This window comes from Doryrhamphus excisus, linkage group LG11, assembly GCF_037039965.1.
Source record: "Doryrhamphus excisus strain RoL-2023G ecotype Guam linkage group LG11, RoL_Dexc_Guam_v1.1, whole genome shotgun sequence".
Lineage (NCBI taxonomy): Eukaryota > Metazoa > Chordata > Actinopteri > Syngnathiformes > Syngnathidae > Doryrhamphus > Doryrhamphus excisus.
In genome coordinates, this window is record NC_136367.1 from 14,040,190 (window position 1) to 14,066,447 (window position 26,258).

The 26,258-nt window shown below is 40.9% G+C and overlaps 2 protein-coding genes across 4 annotated transcripts in view; one reads left to right on the top strand and one right to left on the bottom strand.

The window, feature by feature from the left end:
• On the top strand, positions 1 to 14,774 carry LOC131134466 (plexin domain-containing protein 2). Its single transcript, XM_078794789.1, has 12 exons — positions 1 to 268; positions 378 to 521; positions 609 to 678; positions 750 to 872; positions 4,140 to 4,276; positions 4,327 to 4,426; positions 4,519 to 4,614; positions 7,334 to 7,415; positions 8,709 to 8,769; positions 8,841 to 9,072; positions 12,160 to 12,299; positions 13,681 to 14,774. Exons 1-12 carry the CDS (start codon positions 47 to 49, stop codon positions 13,897 to 13,899), a joined length of 1,626 nt encoding a protein of 541 aa, XP_078650915.1. The 5' UTR covers positions 1 to 46; the 3' UTR covers positions 13,900 to 14,774.
• Positions 14,488 to 26,258, bottom strand: part of LOC131134443 (uncharacterized) — a 21,461-nt gene continuing 9,690 nt past the window's right edge. For 2 of the 3 annotated variants that reach the window (XM_058079735.2, XM_078794788.1), the window contains 8 exons: positions 25,229 to 25,367; positions 22,913 to 23,373; positions 19,638 to 21,665; positions 18,097 to 18,276; positions 17,872 to 18,033; positions 17,242 to 17,340; positions 17,093 to 17,153; positions 14,488 to 14,669 (listed from right to left, as the gene is read on the bottom strand). In XM_058079735.2, coding sequence (XP_057935718.2) covers positions 14,647 to 14,669; positions 17,093 to 17,153; positions 17,242 to 17,340; positions 17,872 to 18,033; positions 18,097 to 18,276; positions 19,638 to 21,665; positions 22,913 to 23,373; positions 25,229 to 25,367 — 3,153 coding nt within the window. In that variant the 3' untranslated portion in view covers positions 14,488 to 14,646. The remainder of the gene's footprint in view (positions 14,670 to 17,092; positions 17,154 to 17,241; positions 17,341 to 17,871; positions 18,034 to 18,096; positions 18,277 to 19,637; positions 21,666 to 22,912; positions 23,374 to 25,228; positions 25,368 to 26,258) is intronic. The other variant, XM_058079748.2, reaches the window with a different exon arrangement.

A 26,258-nucleotide genomic window follows, 5' to 3' on the forward strand; every position in this document is an offset into this window, starting at 1 on the left:
TACTTTTTCTATTTTTCTGCAAGACTTTGTTTTTGGACTCTCAGACATGAGGCACCCTGACACGCAGACACAATCCACCTCAGAGGAAACACCACATGGACTCCCCGAGGAGAAGACCAACGGGAGGAGGTGGCCGTCCAGGACCAGGTCTGAGGCCCACGGCTGGGCTGCGGATCCCAGAGGCCTTTACAGGGACCAGCACTGGCCTGAGGACTTGGATCCTGACCTGCTGCTGGAGGAGGGGCACGACAACTCCACTCAGATTGTGGTGAGGCTGCAGCAAATAAACAAGGCTCTTCAATGCATATGTGTAATTGCTGTCCGTAGAAAGTACTTAGAAAGTACTTAGAAAATACGTAACTTCATATTTGGGACAGAACATGGATCACGCCTACTACACGTCTAAGATTTTGGGACTGGGCGATGCAGGTGGCACAGACGTGTGGGTCAACACAGACGAGAAAGACGAGGAAATGTGGAAAGCTCACGGCTTCCTGACCAGCACACACCGCCAAGCCGAGGTCGGAGTACAAATACGATATATGATATATATTTCTTCTCTTCACAATATCATATGAACATCAGAAGGTTTTTGTGTCTGCTTGCAGAGAGTCAATTTATCCTTTGGCTTTCCTTTCTATGGTCACACGTTGAAGGAAGTCACCGTGGCAACTGGAGGTGAGTCCAGACTACCAAGTGTATACTACTTAGTTCATTCTACTAACTTGAAGTGGCTTTTACCTTCCCAGGTTTTATTTATACTGGAGATGTAATCCACCGTATGCTGACAGCAACACAGTACATCGCTCCTCTCATGGCGAACTTCGACCCCAGTGTCTCCAAGAACTCTTCTGTCTTTTACTTTGACAATGGTGAGACATTTTGGCCTTTTTGACTTGTTTTTTGTGTACAAAGATAAAAAATATAGATAATATTGTAGGTGGGGATTATGTCACAATCTGCAGAGGTGTGGAGGGCGTGTATTAAATGAATGGAATCTGATGGTGCTTTGATGTGGCCCAGAGACAATGTATGAACTTTGTGGCATCGCTGCAGCATCGTTTACATTTGAAAACATTGCAACACTGCAATAAATCAAACTATGTCCAGTCCGTCAAATAATCCTCCAGTGTCTTTTGCACTAAAAGCACACGACCCACAAGATGCCGTTCAGCCTCATGACAGTGGAGAACATGTTCAAGTTACTCCTCCAGTGCTTCATTTTCATCTGCTCGAAGGACAGCTGAGCAGAATTCAGCAAAATTATTAACAGAAAACATGCTTTGATGCAGGAAGAGGAAATGTTGCACAGAAGGCGAGAACAATTTGCACTGGACATAGAGCTTCATGCTACAGCCTACAGTGGCACAAAGCAGTCTTGGTCGGGAATCGAACCATACAGTCTGCCACACACCTGTATTGCATAACACAGAAACAATACCTGCACTGCTCCAGTCTCTGGCAGGCCATGGAATCTGTGATAAGTCGAACACAGCGACAGTAGATCCAAATAACTTTGGTCTTGCTACTAGAGCCATCTGCCAGGGCTTTGAAGCTAACTTTACCAATCTAAATACTCTTTTCTTTATCCATTTCACGTCAATATGTGTACCAGCTTGTGGCTACAGTTACTGTGTGTCAATCAAACTACGGTGGGGGTCGAGGGTCAAACAGGAGGAGCGCGTGTTAATCGTGCGTCAAAAAAATGACTGCCGTTAAAGGAAACATTCATTCATTCATTCATTTTCTATCGCTTATCCTCACAAGGGTCACGGGGGGTGCTGGAGCCTATCCCAGCTGTCTTCGGGCAAGAGGTGGGCTACACCCTGGACTGGTGGCCAGCCAATCACAGGGCACATATAGACAAACAACCATTCACACTCACATTCATACCTATGGACAATTTGGAGTCACTAATTAACCTAGCATGTTTTTGGAATGTGGGAGGAAACCCACGCATGCACGGGGAGAACATGCAAACTCCACACAGAGATGGCCGAGGGTGGGATTGAACTGGGGGCTCCTAGCTGTGAAGTCTGCGCGCTAACCACTCATCCGACGTGCAGCCCGTCATGTGATGCATTCTTAGCAACAGAGAAAATACTACAAAGGTATAAACAGTTAGCATTATCAATATGACTGTATTCAATATGTAATTTTGAGCAAAATCATAAATTCACGTTTCATGTGTTTCCTACATCATAGGATTTAAAGATTTTTATTTATTTTTTCTCGATTGGATGGATACAAAAAATACATAAATATTATGACTTATCATAATATAATGTTATTATCACAATAAAATATATTTTTCTGTCTATATTGTGTTATTTAATTCCTATGGCAACATCTAAATATATACAATAATACACAATAATTTACAGTGAAGAAAATAAGTATTTGAACACCCTGCTATTTTGCTATTTCTCCCACTTAGAAATCATGGAGGGGTCTGAAATTTTCATCGTAGGTGCATGTCCACTGTGAGAGAGATAAACTAAAAAGAAAAATCCAGAAATCACAATGCATGATTTTTTAACAATTTATTTGTGTGATACAGCTGCAAATAAGTATTTGAACACCTGTGTATCATCTAGAATTCTGACCCTGAAAGACCTGTTAGTCTGCCCATTAGAAGTCCACCTGCACTCCATGTATCATCCTGAATCAGATGCACCTGTTTGAGGTCGTTAGCTGCATAAAGACACCTGTCCACCCCATACAATCAGTAAGACTTTAACTTGTAACATGGCGAAGACCAAAGAGCTGTCCAAAGACACCAGAGACAAAATTGTACACCTCCACAAGGCTGGAAAGGGCTACGGAGCAATTACCAAGCAGCTTGGTGAAAAAAGGTCCACTGTTGGAGCTATCATTAGAAAATGGAAGAAGCTAAACATGACGGTCAATCTCAATCGGAGTGGAGCCCCATGCAAGATATCACCTCGTGGGGTCTCAATGATTCTAAGAAAGGTGAGGAATCAGCCCAGAACTACACGACAGGACTTGGTCAATGACCTGAAAAGAGCTGGGACCACCGTTTCCAAGGTTACTGTAGGTAATACACTAAGACGTCATGATGTGAAATCATGCATGGCACGAAAGGTTCCCCTGCTTAAACCAGCACATGTCAAGGCCCGTCTTAAGTTTGCATATGACCATTTGGATGATACAGAGGAGTCATGGGAGAAAGTTTTATGGTCAGATGAGACCAAAATAGAACTTTTTGGTCATAATTCCAATAAGCGTGTTTGGAGGAAGAAGAATGAAGAGTACAATCCGAAGAACACCATCCCTACTGTGAAGCATGGGGGTGGTAGCATCATGCTTTGGGGGTGTTTTTCTGCACATGGGACAGGACGAGTGCACTGCATTAAAGAGAGGATGACTGGGGCCGTGTATTGTGAGATTTTGGGGAACAACCTCCTTCCCTCTGTCAGAGCATTGAAGATGGGTCGTGGCTGGGTCTTCCAACACGACAACGACCCGAAGCACACAGCCAGGAAAACCAAGGAGTGGCTCCGTAAGAAGCATATCAAGGTTCTAGCATGGCCCAGCCAGTCTCCAGACCTGAACCCAATCGAAAATCTTTGGAGGGAGCTCAAACTCCGTGTTTCTCAGCGACAGCCCAGAAACCTGACTGATCTAGAGAAGATCTGTGTGGAGGAGTGGGCCAAGATCCCTCCTGCAGTGTGTGCAAACCTGGTGAAAAACTACAGGAAACGTTTGACCTCTGTAATAGCAAACAAAGGCTACTGTACCAAATATTAACATTCATTTTCTCAGGTGTTCAAATACTTATTAGCAGCTGTATCACACAAATAAATTGTTAAAAAATCATGCATTGTGATTTCTGGATTTTTCTTTTTAGTTTATCTCTCTCACAGTGGACATGCACCTACGATGAAAATTTCAGACCCCTCCATGATTTCTAAGTGGGAGAAATAGCAAAATAGCAGGGTGTTCAAATACTTATTTTCTTCACTGTATATACAGTGGAAGCAGGACTGTATTAACTATAAAACCCACCCTGGATAGAAGAAAATGGAACCACCTTTTTTCACATCAGCGCCATCTTGTGGATGTGCTGGTGCATTGGTAAACATTGTGTTGCTGTTTTTCTGTTTTTCTGGCGTCAGGCACGGCTCTGGTGGTGCAGTGGACCCGCCTCCACCTGCAGGACGACGTCCAATCAGGAACTTTCACCTTCCAAGCTGCCCTGCACAGCGACGGACGCATCGTGTTTGCGTACAAGGAGGTCACCTACCCTAACCTCGTTGTCGTCTTTGCGTGATTGTCTTTTTATTTGGTTGTTTTCTGCTACAGATTCCAATTGACATCAGAGACATCAGTAGTGAGAATCATCCTGTCAAAGTCGGTCTGTCGGACGCTTTTGTGGTGCTTCACAAGATTGAGCAGCTCCCCAGTGAGTGGAGCTTTAGCAACATATTTATTTTGTCTATTGCTAATTAAGATGAACCACAACTCCAAAGAACAGCATCTTCTGTATCCTGGCAGATGTCCGAAGGAGGACCATCTACGAGTACCACAAAGTCGACATTCTCAAGTCCAAAATCGGCAATGCTACAACTGTCGAGATGCTACCTCTACCAAGTAAGTCACCGCAATCTAACGACTAATGCTGGGGAAATGTCATTTTTGGTCACTTGACAAATTCCCTCATCACTCAGGAATGGATGCTTGTTATTATTTTTGCTTGTTACTTATATATGCAAAAAAATAGTATCCAGCTGGGGTGTTTCAGTGGGGCCATTTGCATCATTTTTTTATTGACCCGCAGCACACCCACTGCACCTTCGAGAACAGGGGTCTCAAACTCTAGTTTGAGGCCCCTGCCTTGATATGAAAGTTTAATGTTAGTGCGGCCCGTGTGAGTTTGATATGGATTCTGTATGGTGTCATGTACGCAGTATTAATTTTTTTATCTTATTTTGTGTAGAAAAATAAAAATTATATAAGATATTTGAGAACAGTGGAATGTTTTATCAAAGCTTTTCTTGTAGAAACCCGGAACCAAAGCACTGAAAAAGTGTAGGGTATAGCAGAAGCATATGCATATTGAAGGCATTTTTTTTCGTTTTTAATAAATGTGTTTTTCTTTAAAAACTGATGCGGCCCAGCCTCACACAGACCCTAGCTCCAGTGGCCCCCAGGTCGTTCCCCAAGTTTGAGACCGCTGTTCGAAAGGGGAGAATCATTCAAAAAGAAAACTGAAAACAAACAACAGCAAAAATGAAAAAAATCTGCAGTAATTTCACAAATTAAAGTCCAAATATCAATTTTTTAAATTTTAATACATTTTAATAAATTTAATAAAAAAATTATTTAATGAGAAAATTTACAATTATATTATTAATTATATTAATATATATATTATTAATATAATATATATATCATTAATATATAATATATAATATATAGATTATTAATATATAATATATATATTATCAATGTATAATATATAAATTATTAATATATATATCATATATAATTAATATTAACTATATTATTATTATTTATTATATTATATTATGAGGAAAAAACATTTCATTTTGTAGCATAATGTTGAAATATTAAAGAAAAAAAGATAATTTTTTTAAAGTGGCAATATTACAAAAAATAAACAAAACAAAGAATAAAACCCATCCCCGTTCCATTATCCATCACTGCTCTAGTAAAAGCCAACTTTGACGACCTGCAACTGTGCTTCACTACAGCCGACTACACAACATCATGGCAGCATCTAGAAGTAGGCGTTTATGGCAGGCTGAACAGTCTCACGTCAAAAGCCTGGCAGGTGAGACCAAGACCAGTTGCAGGTACTAAGGCGGGACATCGAATACAAGCAGTTGATGTTTGCTAAATACAAGGATGAAGAGTCTTGAACCAGTCATGATGTGCTATATATATCACTATATTGACACTTACTATGGTACCCATTATGTCATTGGATGCTCATATCACCTTGTACTTCGGTACGAGGTGCATTATTTAAAAAAAAACCAAAAAACTCTTAAACCGTATTATGGAAAGCAGGAAGTGAACAAATGTAACAGTTAGTGATTGTAAAAGTACCAGATGGAGGGGTAGGATTTAATAAGCTTTGCTTCTTCCTACTCCTTTTGGACATGTGGAACTGTGAACTGATTATGTGATGCATTCAATTGTAATCTGATGCATGTTCAAATGAAATAAAACCATTACCATTACAATAAATTAACTAAAACAAATACAAAGCATTCAGAAGAAGTTATGATATGTAGTTTTCTACACAGTAATATTACTGTAATGTTGGGTGAGACACACAAGCACCAGACAAGCTTTTTTTTCTGGTTTGTATGGTTTCACAAAAGGCACAGCAATCTCTAACACAAGCTATGTCACGGTCGTTACCCACGTCGGCACAGGAACAATAGCAACACACAAAACCACGAGTCTTATGTACATCTATCCATTTTCCATGCCACTTAATACATACTGTATGTTTTATTTACATTTATTATGTGTACTATATTGGGTAACATGAGTGTAACTGGGACTATGGGGTGTTATTTAATGTTTAGAGGCCTTGATAACCGGTATTTAGTAGGTTATCAAGCTTTATATGCTCTAACTGGAAAATATGCGAAAAGTCGAGGCAAAATGTTGGCGGAAATTTTCCACATGCTAACCGGGTCGTGCGCTAACCAAGGTTCCACTGTATAAGAGTATCACTTCTGAATTGATCTATTGAAATCAATGCTATCCATCAATTTTCTGTAGAACTCATTAGCCTCACAGGTATGCTGGAGCCTATCCCAGCTGACTTTGGGGAAGAGGCGGGGCATATCATGAAGTGGTTGACATCCAATCACAGGCAACATAGTATATAATTGTTTCTATACAGAAACCCCCATGGACAATTTAGACCAGGCATTCTCAAATGGTGGGTTGTGACTCAAAAGTGGGTCGTGGGTCTTTGAAAAAGAAATTTAATGACTAATGCATTTTTGTCTGCAACCCTTGCAATTAGGAGTAAAACCACAATTCAAACCCTCAATCACTGGACTGTGAGGCCAACATGCTAACCACTCTTCCACTATGCAACACTATTAAAATAAATATACTCATTCATTGAGGTCCACCTGTGCATGCACAATCAATCCAGTCAGTACTATCCTGCTCAACATGACATGACTCACATGGAAACAGGAGTTCAGAACATTCAGAAGGTTTGTCGTTTGGTCTTGTTGGTCATGTTGTGTCATTTTAGAGTGTGGTAATGTAAGAAGTAAAAGTTGAGATATAAGAGTGCTACCTGGTTTGTCCTCAGCGTGTCTGCAGTTCTCCAGCTGTTCTCCATGTGTCACTTCTCAGATTGGCTTCAACTGCAGCTGGTGCTCCCGTCTGCAGAGGTCAGCCGGTAAAAGCACACACAGCACATGACCTACAGAATAGAAAAAATGTGCAGCAAACATTTAAAAATCAGCGGTAATTTTACAAGAATAAAGTTAAAAAAGTACAAATTTTAATTTTACTTGTGATATTATGAGGAAAAAAACATTTAATAGCACAAAGTTGAATAATGTTATTATTATTATTATGAGAAACAAACAAAACAACACAAAAAAATACATTGTGGAGAGAGGAAAATCATAATTACGAGAACAACATTTACAAAAACAAAGTTGAAATAGTTGGAAAATAACAGCAAAAATTAAATAAACAACGGTATTTTTACAAAAGTGAAGTTCAAATATTAAGAGATTTTGCAACAAAAAAAGAAGTTTTACAAGGATAATCCCATAATACTCCTCAGTGTATCACCACCTTATGATGCTGGAGGGGTTTGAGTTCCTGAGTGGTCCTACTAGCTATTGTCTGGGGTAAAATGTCCCTTTTAGGGTCTCCCAAGGCAAACATGTCCTGGGTGACGGGCCAGACCAAGAGTGGTTCAGAAGACCCTTATGAAGGAAAGCAATAGGAGAGACCGCACCTCTCCCCCTCGTGGACAAAGGGGGCAAGCACAAGGGTCTGCTGCATTGCGTTTTGGGTGGCGGTCAAGGGTGGGCACATCTGGTTCTTAGGACAATATCATTTTTTGAAAATTAGGTTTTGGGAAAAATTCCAATATTGGAATAAAGTTAAAATATGTCAGTAAAGTCACAATATTCATTCTTTCCTCACAAGGGTCGAGAGGCGGGGTACACCCTGGACTGGTCGCCAGCCAATCACAGGGCACATATAGACAAACAACCATTCACACTCACATTCATACCTATGGACAATTTGGAGTGGCTAATTAACCTAGCATGTTTTTGGAATGTGGGAGGAAACCGGAGTACCCGGAGAAAACCCACGGGGGGGAACATGCAAACTCCACACAGAGATGGCCGAGGGTGGAATCGAACCCTGGTCCTCTTAGCTGTGAGGTCTGCGTGCTAACTACTCGACCGCCATGCCGCCAGTCACAATATTATTTTACTGAGATTATTCATGAAGAAAGTTGAAATATTTGGAAAATTAGAATAAAAAAACACCAGGAAAAATGGGCAGTATTTTAGCATATTTTCATGTGTTGCTTCACAAAATATCAAAATAAAATATAAAAGTGGCCGTTGCATTCTTTCATTGGATGGAAAAGGTTTGGACAACCCTGGTGTAGCACTCCTTCAAAGTTGGATCCCAACTTCCATTTTTTTTTCCAGATGCTCCAGCGGCTTTGACCGGGAACGCCAGGACTGGGTGGATCATGGCTGCCAGGATGAGGTTTGTGTTTTTATTATTATTTTATAATTAACATGACTTTCAACGTAAACACTCCTGTGTCCTTCCTTCAGAGACAAGATCCACATTGTTTACGAGGATCCGACGCCACAGATGGCACACCGCGCCTCCTCAACAGAGCCACGCCCACTCCAGCTGCTGCCACCTTAGCTCAGAGGACCTTCAGTGTGACCGCCATCTCTCCCAGCTGGATGTCCACCAACGAGAATAAACCGACACACCGCAGCGGCTACAGCAGCAAGGGAGAGACGTCCACTCCTTGGCCTTCCATTAGCCAACCTGCAGGTCAGTCCCCCCCCCCCCCCCCCCAAATATCATCAGTCAAAACAACACTCTCACCAAGACTTGACATTGTACCTGTAAGGGAAAAGACAGTGTACATGTACAGTACACGGACCTTTGTCTTATAATAGACTCTCAAATTTCATGCATGCCACAAATCCACAGAAACTGTAGATTTTTAACCTTTAGAATACATTTTAATGATAGAAAATTTTAAAAATGAATGGTATCAATACAGCATTTTACAGCAATACAGCAATTTTCAGATGTGGTCTGCGCATTTGGAAGTGAGCCCTGAAAGAAATTTGGGACCAATCACAGCGGAGTGTGTGTGCCCGGAGGTGGGCCGTGGGTGGAATAAATTAAAACGGATTGTTTTGGAAGTCAAAGGAAATACAGCTGGAATAGGTGCAGATTCTAGAAGATCTATAACATTTTCTGTGTTGGTTATTATGTGTAGCTGCTCTATAGGGGTCCACAGCTCAATACAAAGGGACAAAAAATAAGCTTAATAGGTCCTCTTTCATTCAATAATTTATTTCAGGATCAAAGTTAATCCAAATTGTGACCATAATTTAATGAACAGAATTTCATTGAGGTTTTTTTTTTATATTATGTATGTATATTATTGAATATTAAAATAAAATGACCAAAATGAGTGATAACAGTTTAAATATGTAGGAGTTCATATTACACAGAATTTATCATATTATTAATATGTGTTATTTAATCGAAGTATATATTATGTTGTATTAATTAAAAATAAATATATATATAAAATAATATATAATAATATATGTATATAAATATTAGTAAATAATAAAATACAAATAAACCAGAAAATAATAAAATAAACGAAACCTGTAGGAATTCTAATGCATATGTAGTTATTATGTATATGTCATAATATATAGGGCCTTTCATATGATAAATTTACACAGTAGAAAAAATAGCTACAATATTATTAAATAAAAAAAAATAAAATAAAATCATCATACAGAATTTACACAGTGGAGCCTCAGTTAGCATATGCCCTGGTTAGCATGTTTTACAGTTAACGTCAAAAATGTATGCCAAAATTCTGCCTGATTTTACGGTTAGCATAAAATAAACTTGTCATCAGCGTATTGTTGTGTTGTTAATACAATACATTTGCAATTGTGTTCCTAATGTATTTTTATTGCTAAACATCCATGTTAGCAGTTTGCTAATACATGGACACAAACTGAAGTCACTCAGTCACCCACTTATGATGTAATCAGGGGTTGACTCTGTAGTTCTTTGCTAGCTAACGCAGTTACACCGCAAGTCAATACCAAATACGGTGCTATAGTTTAACAATTATAGTTTTACATGCATAAAATAATACATATAAATGATGACTATATTATTTATTATTGCAAAAATGTGGAAATAACAAAAAAATCTGTGGAATAATACATACCTGGCCTACACAATAGGAATAATAAATTTAAAATAATCGTTTAATTAAAATAAATACAAATAAAAATTTGAATAAAAATAGAATTTTAAAATATTTTTAAATAATATAATATTTTAAATAATATGTGTTGGCGACCTCCAACCTCCTTTCATTCATCCCTTCCTTGTTGCCGTGTTTTCATGTGCAGTGTTTCCATTGTGGTCCAGCCCAGCTGGGGGGGGGGGCACGGAGATGGTGGTGGGTGGTCCGGTCGTCAGCTATTTGCCAGTCCTCTGTTAGCACATAGCTGAGTGTATACAGTGCCATGTTAAATACTACATAGTATCCTCAATGTATGCGTGCGGTCGGCTTGCGGTGCTTGGTCTTTGGCCTCAGAGGCTATTGTTGGTCGTCTGAGCCACGGTGGTGAAGTGTTGCTAGGTGACCAGAAGGATGCCTTGTTGGACTTGTTTACAGCAAATGGTGAAGGTGTCGAATCTATGGAATAATAACTTTGTTTAAACGTACGCTCTCCTTTCTGGATGACGCAAAAATGGCGTTTCATGTCAATGAGAAACATCAGTAAGGAAATCCTAGAATATTAGATGAACCTTTATTATCTAAGGCAGGGGTGTCCTAACTTTTCATACAAAAATTGCATGGCGGCTTTGTGATGTAGGTGAAAAAACACATTATTAGTAGGACCTTTAGTGCTCTTTTTTCTGATTTTTTGGTATTTTTTATATATCAACATTCTTCTTAAGTCATTTTAATCTTTTTTGTAATATTATAACATCATTCTCATAATATTTTCCATTTTATAATATATTTTCCACAAGCTAATTTTGCACAAATTACAACTTTATTTTGTTTTGGATTTTTTTTTTTCTCATAAAAGTGTGACTTGGAAAAATTTGGTATTTTGTTTTTAATATTTCAATTTTTATTCTACTATTCTATATTTCAATTTTATTTGTTAAAAATTATAGCTGTTCAATTTCTGCTTTTTTTGTTTTATTTTCCAACTATTTGAAGTATTTGAAATATTTCAACAATATATTGACTTTATTGTCCTAACATTATAACACAACCTCATTTTCCTAATTGTTTCTCATAATGTTAAACTTACTTACTTAAAACAAATAACTTTTTAATATTTAAACTTTGTTACTAAAAAATTAGGTATTTTATTTTTAATATTTCAATTTTTATTCTACTATTCTATATTTTGATTTTATTCTTAAAAAATTACAGCTGTTCAATTTCTGCTTTTTTGTTTTATTTTCCAACTATTTGAAGTATTTTGAAATAATATTTAAACTTTGTTACTAAAATGATGTTATTTTTCTTCATAATATTCCGCCGTAATTCTCATAAAATTGTGATTTTTCCTTCTTAATAGAATATGACTTTTTTCAGTGAATGATTTGATTTAATTCTTGTAAAATTACTTCTGATTAAAAACACTCACTGGCACCAAATGGCCCCTGGGCCACACTTTGGACACTCCTGATCTAAACCTGCCTTTCCAAGTTATGGCTATCCACGTACGTAATCCATATGAAGGACTGGAGTGGAACAGTATCATGTGGAACATAATCATCTCATCTCTTCGGCCTTTGTGGACGTTGTCATGTAACCTTTCTGACATCTCCCCCCTCCCGTAGAGGGCAACATGGGCCAGCGAGAGCAGGTCGGGCTGCTGGCGGCCATTGTCACAGTGACTTTGGTCATGGCGGCGGTCGTCCTTGTGTCCGTCTACCTGTACAACCACCCCACGTCCAGCGCCAGCCTCTTCTTCATGGAGGTCAGTCATCGGGAAAGCTGTGGAGGGTTTTGTTTTGTTCCAAACTGATATTAATACCTGAAACATATTAGAGATAATTCATGTCCTCGACAATTATCCATTAATTCATTGTAGTGTCAATTTATTATTTATTTATGACTTCTAAATTTAACCTTAAACCTCACTGAAAGTACTTTTAAAGTTATATATTTCACCAAAACCTACATCAGAAGTGTATGTATTGTACCAGGGTTGGCAACCCGCAGCTCTGGAGCCACATGTGGCTAGCAGCCTCCTTTTTGTGGCTCCCTTCACAATGCTGGAATAATGCTGGGTACACCCTGGACTGGTGGCCAGCCAATCACAGGGCACATATAGACAAACAACCATTCACACTCACATTCATACCTATGGACAATTTGGAGTGGCCAATTAACCTAGCATGTTTTTGGAATGTGGGACAGTTCCACATGTCCAAAAGAAGTAGGAAGAAACAAAGCTTATTAAATCCTACCCCTCCATCTGGTACTTTTACAATCAGTAACTGTTACATTTGTTCACTTCCTGCTTTCCTAATATAGTTTAAGTTGTTTTTTTTTTGTTTTTTTTTAATTTTATTTTAGTCAAGTACCAAAGTACAAGGTGATATGAATATAGATTGAGTAAGGACCTCAAACAATGCACAACGATGAGCCAATTCAAGAAACAATACAAGCAGTTGATGTTTGCTAAATACAAGGATGAAGAGTCTTGAACCAGTCATGATGTGCTATATATATCACTATATTGACACTTACTATGGTACCCATTATGTCATTGGATGCTCATATCACCTTGTACTTCGGTATGTGACAAAAAATTAAAATTAAAATTAAAATTAAAATTAAAATTAAAATTAAAATTAAAATTAAAATTAAAATTAAAATTAAAATTAAAATTAAAATTAAAATTAAAATTAAAATTAAAATTAAAATTAAAATTAAAATTAAATTTTAATGAAATGAAATAAAAAAGTAAAAGTAAAAATAAATGATTAAAAAAAAAATTATATTAAGAAAGCAGGAAGTGAACAAATGTAACAGTTACTGATTGTAAAAGTACCAGATGGAGGGGTAGCATTTAATAAGCTTTGCTTCTTCCTACTCCTTTTGGACATGTGGAACTGTGAACTGATTATGTGATGCATTCAATTGTAATCTGATGCATGTTCAAATGAAATTAAACCATTACCATTACAAAAGACTGTAAGTATTACCTGTTATCATTACTATAGCATGTACATAAATCCCTAAAACGTTGGAGGGGCTTAAATAGCGGACTTTCTAGGCCGATTAGGTGTGTCCCATTATGTGCATTAACTACCAGCCAGGATTCAAAGCAATTTCCACGTACTTGTTCACAGCACCGTCCGGCCCGTTGGCCCACTATGAAGTTCCGACGGGGCTCGGGTCACCCTTCGTACGCCGAGGTGGAGACCCCCGGACAACAGGATAAAGACAGCGTGGCGGTCATTGACCCCAAACAGTCTTTCGTCATGTTGATCAGGCGAGAGAGCGACCAGAAGGAAGGATTCATCGTTCCTGATCCAAGGGAATGCTTCCTCGGCCAGGAGAGCTCCTGACCAAGACTAGAAAGCATTGGGACTTTTCTCTCCTTATACAAAAACGAGAGTGTGCCGAGAGGACATTAATTAATGCCTCCATGAGGAAACAAGAGGATTTTTACGCGGCTTCATGTTGGTGTTTGCTCGGGAAGCCATTGGACCGCTTTCACAGGCATCAAGGTAAACACTGCGGGAGAAAAACATCTTGTTTTGACTGTGCTCGGATTGTTTGTCAGGTTGTCGTGTTTATGTCAGCGAGGGTCCACGACACTGCTGCTGTATAGAGGCTAAGCCGAGATCGCTGTTATGTGTCAGTGGCCAGAAAACTTCCTCACAAGGCGGAATGTCTTCGCCGGGTGTCATTTCCTCTTTTCAAAAATACAGACTAAATTCCTCAGTGTTGCTGTTGCCTTTCATGTGCGGGGCAAATAAGGTTCACAGGGTCACGACTACCATTCTCGTGTTTTTATTCTTTATTTTCTGTAACTCATAAAAGCAACAACTCATCTACTTATTACATTGCTGTATAAATACTGTGTACTGTAAACTACTGCATTATAAATTCTTAAGAATATATTATCCAAACAATTAATTATTGTTTTCGTCGGATTTGTCTTGGGTGCACTGTGATTTTTTTTCGTCATTGTTAAACCATATGACAATTTATAGTATTTCTTTGCCGCATGCTACGCTAAAGGTGTCACTGACCTACAACAGCACAAATGAAGGCACGTTTAAATCCGCTCAAGGCACTCCAAGGTTCCGTCAAGATTTGCTCTTCCTGTCTTCTGAAACATAATGAAAAAATTATTCATGTTAAAAATGACTTAATCCCAACCAGATCAGCAAGCATCTACAACGATAAATACTGCAGTAAGATTAAAGGTGCAATTAGTAATGCAATTAGTGGCATGCAGGACCTTTGTAAGCCTCAAGAGGCAACATCATGTCACTGGTTTGTTTCACTTTTGTAAGGTGGCGGTTATCATTGATAACTGGTAGGAGGATTGATTGCATCAAGTAAACACATCCCTGTTACACCACTTGTGCTTGTGCATGAGCACACACCGTGGGCTTTGACTCCAAATGTTTACAGTTTTGTTTCACTTTTGTAAGGTGGTGGTTCTCATTGATAACTGGTGGGAGGATTGATTGCATCAAGTAAACACGTGCCTGTTACATCACCTGTGCTTTGCGCATGAGCACACACCGTGGGCTTTGACTCCAAATGTTTCCAGTTTTGTTTCACTTTTGGAAAGTGGCGGTTATCATTGATAACTGGTGGGGGGTTTGATTGCATCAAGTAAACACGTCCCTGTTACACCACCTGTGCTTGTGCATGAGCGCACACACTGTGGGCTTTGACTCCAAATTTTTACAGTTTTGCTTCACTTTTGTAAGGTGGTGGTTCTTATTGATAACTGGTGGGAGGATTGATTGCATCAAGTAAACACGTGCCTGTTACACCACCTGTGCTTTGCGCATGAGCACACGTTGTGGGCTTTGACTCCAAATGTTTCCAGTTTTGTTTCACTTTTGGAAAGTGGCGGTTATCATTGATAACTGGTGGGGGGTTTGATTGCATCAAGTAAACACGTCCCTGTTACACCACCTGTGCTTGTGCATGAGCACACACTGTGGGCTTTGACTCCAAATGTTTACAGTTTTGCTTCACTTTTGTAAGGTGGTGGTTCTCATTGATAACTGGTGGGAGGATTGATTGCATCAAGTAAACACGTGCCTGTTACACCACCTGTGCTTTGCGCATGAGCACACGTTGTGGGCTTTGACTCCAATTTTTTTCAGTTTTGTTTCACTTTTGTAAGGTGGCAGTTATCATTGATAACTGGTGGGAGGATTGATTGCATCAAGTAAACACGTGCCTGTTACACCACCTGTGCTTTGCGCATGAGCACACGTTGTGGGCTTTGACTCCAAATGTTTTCAGTTTTGTTTCACTTTTGCAAGGTGGCGTTATCATTGATAACTGGTGGGGGGTTTGATTGCATCAAGTAAACACGTCCCTGTTACACCACCTGAGCTTGTGCATGAGCACACACTGTGGGCTTTGACTCCAAATGTTTCCAGTTTTGTTTCACTTTTGGAAAGTGGCGGTTGTCATTGATAACTGGTGGGAGGTTTGATTGCATCAAGTAAACACGTGCCTGTTACACCACCTGTGCTTTGCGCATGAGCACACGTTGTGGGCTTTGACTCCAAATGTTTTCAGTTTTGTTTCACTTTTGCAAGGTGGCGGTTATCATTGATAACTGGTGGGGGGTTTGATTGCATCAAGTAAACACGTCCCTGTTACACCACCTGAGCTTGTGCATGAGCACACACTGTGGGCTTTGACTCCAAATGTTTCCAGTTTTGTTTCACTTTTGGAAAGTGGCGGTTGTCATTGATAACTGGTGGGAGGTTTGATTGCATCAAGTAAACACGTGCCTGTTACACCACCTGTGCTTTGCGCATGAGCACACGTTGTGGGCTTTGACTCCAAATGTTTTCAGTTTTGTTTCACTTTTGCAAGGTGGCGGTTATCATTGATAACTGGTGGGGGGTTTGACTGCATCAAGTAAACACGTCCCTGTTACACCACCTGAGCTTGTGCATGAGCACACACTGTGGGCTTTGACTCCAAATGTTTCCAGTTTTGTTTCACTTTTGGAAAGTGGCGGTTGTCATTGATAACTGGTGGGAGGTTTGATTGCATTAAGTAAACACGTCCCTGTTACACCACCTGTGCTTGTGTATGAGCACACACCGTGGGCTTTGACTCCAAATGTTTCCAGTTGTGTTTCACTTTTGTAAGGTGGCGGTTATCATTGATAACTGGTGGGAGGATTGATTGCATCAAGCAAAGACGTCCCTGTTACACCACCTGTGCTTGTGCATGAGCACACACCGTGGGCTGTGACTCCAAATATTTCCAGTTTTGTTTCACTTTTGTAAGGTGGCGGTTATCATTGATAACTGGTGGGAGGATTGATTGCATTAAGTAAACATTTCCCTGTTACACCACCCGTGCTTGTGTATGAGCACACACCGTGGCCTTTGACTGGAAATTTTGGAGTTTTGTTTCTATTATGCAAATGAGGGGTTGTCTTGGTAACTGGCGGGACACATCCATGTTGCTGTTTAACGAAGTCGCAAGCAGTGTTACATCAGGTACGTTTAACAGTGGGAATTAAAGTATTTTGCATTTCACCTCGGCGTGGGAGGGCAGGCAGTCGTCTCCTCATCTGTCTGGATGAGCTCAGGGTGAGAGGCTGGAAAAGACAACGGCGTCTTGTATGAGGGCCATGATGATATGTTGGTGGGCCGCATCGCGTGTGTGTGTGAACGCCAACATGCTACCATGACTGGGACCGTCCTGGTCTTGGTGACGCGGGACTGCGGGTCCACGTTGAGACCTGCGCTCCTCAGGGCGGCGATCCTGGCCGAGATATCACTGATCTGCAACGATACGTACAAATGTATAGATTTGAACTTTGCTCTCAGTCAAAATTACAGAATTATTAGGACCCAATTTGCTTACCCGGCCCCCATTTTTCTGACCTATAAATGCTGTTACAATCGTGTTAAACGATGCAAGATGTGCGCTTTTGCGAGTGAGCCCTGTTATTATTATCGCACACCAAGTTCCACTGACATCAATGCGATCTGGACTGCCCTATATAGGCTGCAGATTGCCTATACTCATTAAATGCGGACCCGAGTAACTGGAAGTCCTCAGGAGAGCTTCGGAGTGTGACCAATCACAGCGGAGTAGGCCCAAATAGAGGAGTGAGTAAATTAAAGTTGCCGTTTGAGTCTGAAGCAGGAAGTCATAAGCAACACTGCAGAAAGAGGTACAGAATCTGGAAGATCTAGAAAGCTTTCTGTGCGGGTTATTGTGTGTCGCTGCTCTATAGGAGTCCACAACCCAATGTGCAATTCTAATTAGCATATATTAGCTACATATAAATGAGCCTAAAAGCAATTAACCTGTTGCTCAGAATGATGAACTCTAGCGGCGGCCGACGCCACCTGCTCCTCCAGGAAGGACAACTCCATATCAGACGTGGTGCTGGAGATATCCCTGGCGCGCTCCTCCAGTTCGCTAAGCTCCGCCTCCACACCATACACTGACCCCGCTGCCACGTACACCTGGGGATGCACAGACCAAATAAATCAATAAACGAAAAAGATCATGAAAAAAATAAAACCTACTTTCTCTTCCAGTCGGGACAAGTGTTGATCCAGTTTCTTTGGGTCGGAGCTGGCAGGCAAATAAGAGGTGGAAGGTCGGCAGTTATCACGGCCCTCCACCCCCTGTAGTAGCTCCTCGGTGGCATTGAGCACCTTCAGAACCTCAGTGGTGATGCTGCATAGGGACGCTGCTGAGTATTTCTACAACAAACACAAATAAAGCTATAGATGTCACTTAGAAGAATACGTTATTTACTGAATCGGGACTCACAGGTACTCGGGTATATTTAAAGTCATCCAACTGTAGCCTGAGTCATAGTCAAGTCCTTGTCAAATAGTGGGGCAGGCCCCCCTGGGGGCGGCGTGATAGGCAATTGTGCAGACCTGCCAACATGTACAAATTTATAGTACTCAATGTGCAATGTGACTCTTGGATATGCTTTATGCTCACCATTTTGTTGTATTTACCTGGTAATGGTATTTACCATTCACACTCACATTCATACCTATGGACAATTTGGAGTGGCTAATTAACCTAGCATGTTTTTGGAATGTGGGAGGAAACTGGAGTACCCGGAGAAAACCCACGCATGCACGGGGAGAACATGCAAACTCCACACAGGGTGGAATTGAACTCTGGTCTCCGAGGGCTGCGTGCTAACCACTTGACCACCATGCAGCCCAAATGTACATTATTCATTCATTCATTCATTTTCTACCGCTTTTCCTCACGAGGGTCACGGGGGTGCTGGAGCCTATCCCAGCTGTCTTTGAGTGAGAGGCGGGGTACACCCTGGACTGGTGGCCAGCCAATCACAGGGCACATATAGACAAACAACCATTCACACTCACATTCATACCTATGGACAATTTGGAGTGGCTAATTAACCTAGCATGGAGGAAACCGGAGTGCCCGGAGAAAACCCACACATGTACGGGGAGAACAGGGGCATTGAACTCGGGTCTCCTAGCTATGAGGTCTGCGCGCTAACCACTCGCTGAAAATGTAAAAAAAATGTCCACATAACTAGTCCAAGTAACTAGTAACTATTACTAATTACTTTTTTAAAATAACATGCCCAAGACTGCTTAGTGGTCGAGTGGAGACCAGCATGGAGACCAGGGTTCAATTCCACTCTCGGCCATCTCTGTGTGGAGTTTACATGTTCTCCCCGTGCATGCGTGGGTTTTTCTCCGGGTACTCCGGTTTCCTCCCACATTCCAAAAACATGCTAGGTTAATTAGCAACTCCAAATTGTCCATAGGTATGAATGTGAGTGTGCATGGTTGTTTGTCTATATGTGCCCTGTGATTGGCTGGCCACCAGTCCAGGGAGTACCCCGCCTCTCGCTCGAAGACAGCTGGGATAGGCTCAGGCACCCCTCGCGACCCTCGTGAGGAAAAAGCGGTAGAAAATGAATGAATGAATGAATGTCAAGTCAAAGTCAAGTCAAGTCGACTCCAAAGTCGGGAAAATGATGACTCAAGTCTGACTGGAGTCCGGAGGAGAATTTGTAAAGTTAGACTTGAAGGTTTATGTTGTTCATGAAAAGGCTCCTCACATTTCTGATCTCCTCTGGTGATGGGAATCCTTCCTCAATGTGGTTTTTGTCCTCTACTGTTGGACACTCAGGGGACATGTTGACCTGGTCTGTGTCTTTATCAGTGAAAGGACTCCATGGACGACTGAGTGAAAGATTAGCATTTTCATGTGCTTCACAAGACTCCCTTGAAGTTTCCACGTTTGCATCTTCAAGCAGGTTTGTGTGGTCCACTTGGACCTCTTTTGGATCTAGTGTCTCGTCTGTTTTTTGGTCCTCTTCATCCATGTTCTTGTTCATATCGGTCTTTGGTTCTTCTTTCTTTTGGTTCTCTGTCTTTGCATCATTGAACGTGTCCTTGTCTTCAAGATCTTTGCACTCGTTGTCAGTCTTTGGGTCCATGTTCTTGTCCTTCTCCACCTTCAGATCCTCGTTTGTCGTTTTGGTATCGTCTTTGATCCCTGTGTTGATTTTTGAATCCTCTTCTTTCTCAGCATCTGCATTTGTCTTTGAGTCCTCGTTCTTCTCGTCTGTGTCCGCCATCTTGTTGTTGTCACTATCTGTCTTGACGTTAACGTTCCACTGCAGTGGTTCGGCATTCATGTTCTTGTCCTGCTCTGTCTTTGGACACTCATTTGTGTTGTCTTCTGTCTTTGGATCGTTCTTTGTCTTCACGTCTGGATCTGTGTCTTGTTTCCATTTTTCATCGTATTCCCTCTCGTCGGCCATCATGTCCTCATCCTTCTTCTCGTTTGTCTCTTCTTCTTTGTCTGTCCTTGCATTATTGTTCTGCTGATCTATTTTGGACTCCTTCTGCATGTCCTCCAGCGTTATCATCAACATGCCGCTGATGATTGTGTCAAATTCTGCGTCTTCGTCCCCACTGGCCGAAGCCGTCTCCCACTGTGGCTCAAGACTCTTCCCACCTTTTGCAAGGATCTCCTGTCCGTCTCCTCTTTGGTCTGACATCTTTACCCCTGGTGGATGTTCTTGTTTGATTACTGTTTCTTCCGACCATCTCTCATCCTGGTCTTTGTCCTCAAATGTACTTTTATCAGATTGTTGGTCCTGACAACGTTGAGTATTGTCAGTTCTTCTTTCTTGAGCATGCTCCTCATCTTGTTTCCCTACAGCAAACATCTCTGTCTCTAGGTCTCCCATGGATTCCCACCTTTCCCAACATTCTACATCCTCAGACAGTTCTTCACTTCCACTGTCCCGTCCTTCCATCTTCTCTTCATCCTCACCAACTCGATCCAGTTCGTCTTCAGTGGAGGAGAACTGGGAGGCGCTGACCAGACTGGCCAAGTGGCGTACCTGTGCCGCTTGGGCCGCCTTGTCCTCCTGCAGTCTCCACAGCGTCTCCTCGTGAATCACATCCTCCCGGTCCAGCTCATCCTCAGTGGATGAAAATTGGGTGGCGCCGACTTCCATGGCCAACCTACACAATTTCACTGACAGCTTCTCCTCCTCTTCCTCCGCTCCCTTCTTCTCCTCATCTGTGACTCTGTCCAGCTCGTCCTCAGTGGAGGACAACATGCTGGCTTGGACTTCTTCCTCCAGTTGGCAGATTTTGTGGGTGAGTCCTCCTGTTTTTTCATCGATCTCCTCTTCTTCTCGACTTTCATCACACCCTCCATCATCTTCACTTCGCCCTGCTCGGTCCAGCTCATCATCAGTGGATGAGAAGTAAGATAGTCTTGACTGTGCTACTAGCTTGTACAACCTGGATTTTACCTCCTCTTCCTCCTCTTCTTCTGCGCTGTCTCCATCCACATCTATTTGCTCACCTTCCTCTTCTTTATTGGTCATTTCTACTTCCTGTGCTTCATCATCATGTTTTGCTTCATTTCTGACCGAGGAGTCTGATATGTGTTCCTCAGCTTGGTGATCATCTAACATCAACTGCGCTTCCACTTGATGCGTTCCATGCTCAACGGTGTCACTCATTTGGTGTAACGGACTCGGAGTGACGGCGTCAGGTGTCAGAGTGTCAGGAGTCTCTGCATCAGAAGGAGAGCGTGATCGGACGTCCTTCCTGTTGTGATCCTGTCAAATGGAGAAGAACATGTGATTTGATTCAATCGCATGGAATGTTACCTCCCGTTCCGTCCAGGGAACACTATGATGGATGTCTTGGGACACACCCACAGGTAAAACTTCTACATGTCGCTACTTCCACTTGTGATTGGTTAATAAATTAATGAGAAGGTGTGTCCCAATACTTTTGTTACACATGGCAAAGTTGCAATTGTGAAAACAGATTTGAGTATTTATATCATTTTCTATTACAATAGAACTTTTTCACTTTCCACTTATCGTATTTTACAATAGAACGGATGCCCTTCCCAGTTCCCAGTTCCCAGTTCCCAGTTCCCAGTTCCCAGTTTCCAGTTTCCAGTTCCCAGTTCCCAGTTCCACATGTCCAAAAGGAGTAGGAAGAAGCAAAGCTTATTAAATCCTATCCCTCCATCTGGTACTTTTACAATCACTAACTGTTACATTTGTTCACTTCCTGCTTTCCTAATATAGTTTAAGGGTTTTTTTTGTAATTATTTTATTTTTTGTTCCGTACCGAAGTACAAGGTGATATGACCATCCAATGACATTATGTGTATCATAGTAACTGTCAATATAGTGATATATATTGCATATATATATGCTATATATATATATATATAAATATATATCAACTGCTTGTATTGTTTCTTGAATTTGCTCATTGGTGTGCATTGTTTGAGGTCCTTACTCAATCCATATTCATATCACCTTGTACTTTGGTACGTGACAAGAATAAAATAAAACAAAAGAAAACTATATTAGGAAAGCAGGAAGTGAACAAATGTAACAGTTACTGATTGTAAAAGTACAAGATGGAGGGGTAGGATTTAATAAGCTTTGCTTCTTCCTACTCCTTTTGGACATGTGGAACTGTGAACTGATTACGTGATGCATTCAATTGTAATCTGATGCATGTTCAAATGAAATAAAACCATTAATATTACCATTGTTATTATTTTCCCATGTATTTAATTTTTGGATACTGACTCTCACAATATCTGGTAAAAATATTTTGATCTGCACAAAGTACCAAATACCACTGAGTAATGGGATACTTAAACATTCTGTCCATTTTGATCTAATGTAATTCACTAAGAATTTAATTAATTGTAATTAATGTAATTAATGTAAAAATTGTTGTTTTCCTCTATTATTTGTCTTTTCACAGTAACTAAAATGATCTGAAATGGCATCCAATAAGTATAATATGTGTTTTACAGCAAAGTACTTCTTACTAGCAGAGGTCCAGAAAGCGTTGCCCTTTTACTTATTCTCTTCTTCCGTGATCTCTTCACTTTTCCAGCCACCACCTCGCTTTCCGCCGCCTTCACGTCCATAAGGGTGGTCCTGCGGGATGATGGTGTCCGCTTCACCTGCTTTCTTAGCACATCCATTGGGGACTTTTGAAGATTCTCCTCAGAATTTGAACGGGCTCTGTTGTCGGTTTCACGCTTGACTTTAGAGCCTGTCAGCTTCCGATGGAATTCCTGCAGGATGGCACCCCAGGAAGTGTCCAGCTCAGGTTTGGTTTCGTTGTCAGAGTCCATGCCCTCGTAAGCGGACACCGCTCCGGACTCCCTTTCCAGAGCGCTGTAGACCAGACTCTTCCTCTTGGCCAGCAAACTCGGTCGTGATAACTGGCTGCTCTGCAGGGCGATCCAGTTCCCATCTGGACTCTTCAGCACTGAGGACCCACCTCCATAGGCAGGTGTGTGCACACAAGGATGCGGGTTAGAACATGGAACAACAAATCTCAACTCCATCATGGTGAAATGTCAAAGAAAAAACACATAGCGCAGGGGGGTCCAAACCTGTCCCACCAAGGGCCACATTCCGAAAAGAAAAGGATGCAAAGACCAAATTGATATTCACCTCAGATAACTTAAAGTTCTGAATGGCTTTGGATTACATTTTCAGGAATTTTTGGGAATTTTTGGGATTTTTTTTAGTAAAAAAAATCAGAAATGGGACACGGAAGGTGGATTTTTTAAAGGATTCTTTAACATTGTGAGATGGGACCATTTTCAGCATTTGTGCATTTTGCGTTTCCACAAAGAACTTGGAAAAAAATACAATATAAATAATAATAAAAAATCAGAGAACCTGGAAAAAAAATACAGAACACGTTTGCAAAAGGTTCTACAAAATATCAAAGAAATATAGGATATAAAAAAATATAGGATTATTATTTTCATGGTGAATCACAATACGTAGTTAGTTTGTAGACATAGAATGTAAACATGAAGAAGTTACATATATTTTAAAAAAAAAACTGCACTTCAGCTTTGTGATCTTCAAAAGGTGAAAAGGCCAATTTTGAGCATGACCTTCAATCTCCGCTTTTTAGTTTTTTTTCATTTTCCAAATAATTAGTTATTCTATGTTAATTAATTCATTTTCGACTGCTTATCCTCACAAGGGTCGTGGGGGTTGGGGGGGGGGCTTGGGTGCTGAAGCCTATCCCAGCTGTCTTCAGGCGAGAGGTGGGGTACACCCTGGACTAGTGGCCAGCCAATCACAGGGCACATATAGACAAACAACCATTCACACTCACATTCATACCTATGGACAATTTGGAGTGGCTAATTAACCTAGCATGTTTTTGGAATGTGGGAGGAAATTTCTAATTATAGAACTTTCTCCTCAACCCAGTATTCCAAATATTCCAACTTTATTTTTACTTATTTTTTTACAAATATTATTGTTTTGTATTAATTATTTTATTTTATTTTATTTTATTTTATTTTATTTTATTTTATTTTATTTTATTTTATTTTATTTTATTTTATTTTTTAAACATATAATTATTGTTTGCACATATTTTCTCTCTAATATTTCAACTTGATGCTAATAAAATGATTATTCTCATAAAAAACTGTCCTTGTCACGGAGTCAGGGATGAAAGAGACTCCTCTTGACCTTGCACTGTATGTAAAATTGCTGACCATAAGCTGGGGGCCTTGGGTTGGCATGATGAGGAGGGAGGGGGGGGGGCTGCACCTAAGACCATTGTGGAGTCCTCGCTGGAGCTGGCCTAGACTAGGCATGCCGGGTCCAATAGTTTTAATTCATGAAGTCATCTTTTGGTTGGAGTTTTGTTTGTTTATTTTGTATTTTCCCTGATTACGGGGGCGCCACAGCACATTCTGTCATTTTTTGAGTTGTGGCAATGAACACATTGAAAGTTTTCATAATATTTGCCGAGCAGAAAAAAGGGATCACAAGACATTCACAATGCTCCAAAAAAAGGATGACGCTACCACCTGACCTAAATAAGCCAATTAGCTGCAGGTACGTCGGAACAGGAAAGTAAAGGCGGCAGAGAGCAAGGCGGAAAAAAAGTCTGTCTGTTTGTGTGACTGTTGATTTTTTTTAAAGTTTCTTGTTACGTTATATTTTTAGAGTGTGTCATGGGCTAATGAAAAGACAACTCCGGGCACAAATGGTCCCGGTGCTACACTTTGGACACCCCTGACATAGTGTATAATAGCGGCCCCCAGTATTATTCCCTCTGGAGAAGAGAAAAAAGGAAGCAATGAAACTTGATCTACCTGAGTTTTCCAAACGTTCTACACTTGTCCAAGTCGTCACAGCTGATCCGGCTGATTCCTCGGTTAACGTCTGATTAGCATCTTGGATCAGACCTTTCGGAAGGTTGTCATCCATCAACGAGAACGCTGACTGTGACCTCTGCAAAGAAGAGAATAATGCAAAGTTGACCACTAGAGGTCAGTGATAATCACCATTGGTGTGCTCAACAGGGTGGCTGTGACTCAGGAAGTAGAGCAGGTTGAAATCAGAAATCAGAGGGTTGGTAGTTAGACGCTTGCTCCCTCTACACAGTCACTGTTGTTGTGACACCTCACGACACCTTGCCTAGATTGCTGCCCACGCTGGTAGCCATTTTTCCCAGACCGCTACCACTATGACAAAGGACTGAAGGACTGAATAATGGGTTCACGTCATTGTGAGTGCTTTGGGTGCCTTGAAAATCTAATCCATTATTATTATATCAATCATAAAGGTAGTGTGGGTCGATGGCATAAAAGTCATTTTGTACAACGCAACAAAATTGGTCATTTGGAGTTTGCAGCAGAGCACCAAATATGGAACATTGGCAAGGCAAGCTCAGGCAGAAGTGGTAGGAGTTGGTGATTCCCAGCAAGAAAAAAACATTTTCATCTGTCATTTCACACAAGACTGTTTTTGTTTTACATGACCTTCAAATATATGCCAAAGATCTCGCTGGGAAAGGTGCATTAATGTCAGACACACGATGCCGCTGTGAATCCACAAAGGTGGGGAGAACCATAGCTTTGGCCAGGAGAAGTCGCCGACTTTTGCCGGGGAAGGTGCATTAATGTCGGACACACGATTCCTGCATTCAGATCAATGCGGATCTAGAACATTTTCTCTGCGGGTTATTGTGTGTAGCTGCTCTCTAGGAGTCCACAACTCAATACATTTATTTGTACAAGGGCCTAAAAATGCATTTTAAAGCTCTACTTAGAACCTCCTTAAGATCCTCACGAGGGTCACGGGGGTGCTGGAGCCTATCCCAGCTGTATTCGAGCAAGAGGC

What these genes read in the sequence shown, in the direction of transcription:
- LOC131134466 (XM_078794789.1), top strand. Translation starts at nt 47, where the DNA reads ATGAGGCACCCTGACACGCAGACACAATCCACCTCAGAGGAAACACCA. An exon ending in TGTCTTTTACTTTGACAATG is followed by an intron (nt 873 to 4,139) that starts GTGAGACATTTT and finishes TTCTGGCGTCAG; the next exon opens with GCACGGCTCTGGTGGTGCAG. An exon ending in CAAGATTGAGCAGCTCCCCA is followed by an intron (nt 4,427 to 4,518) that starts GTGAGTGGAGCT and finishes GTATCCTGGCAG; the next exon opens with ATGTCCGAAGGAGGACCATC.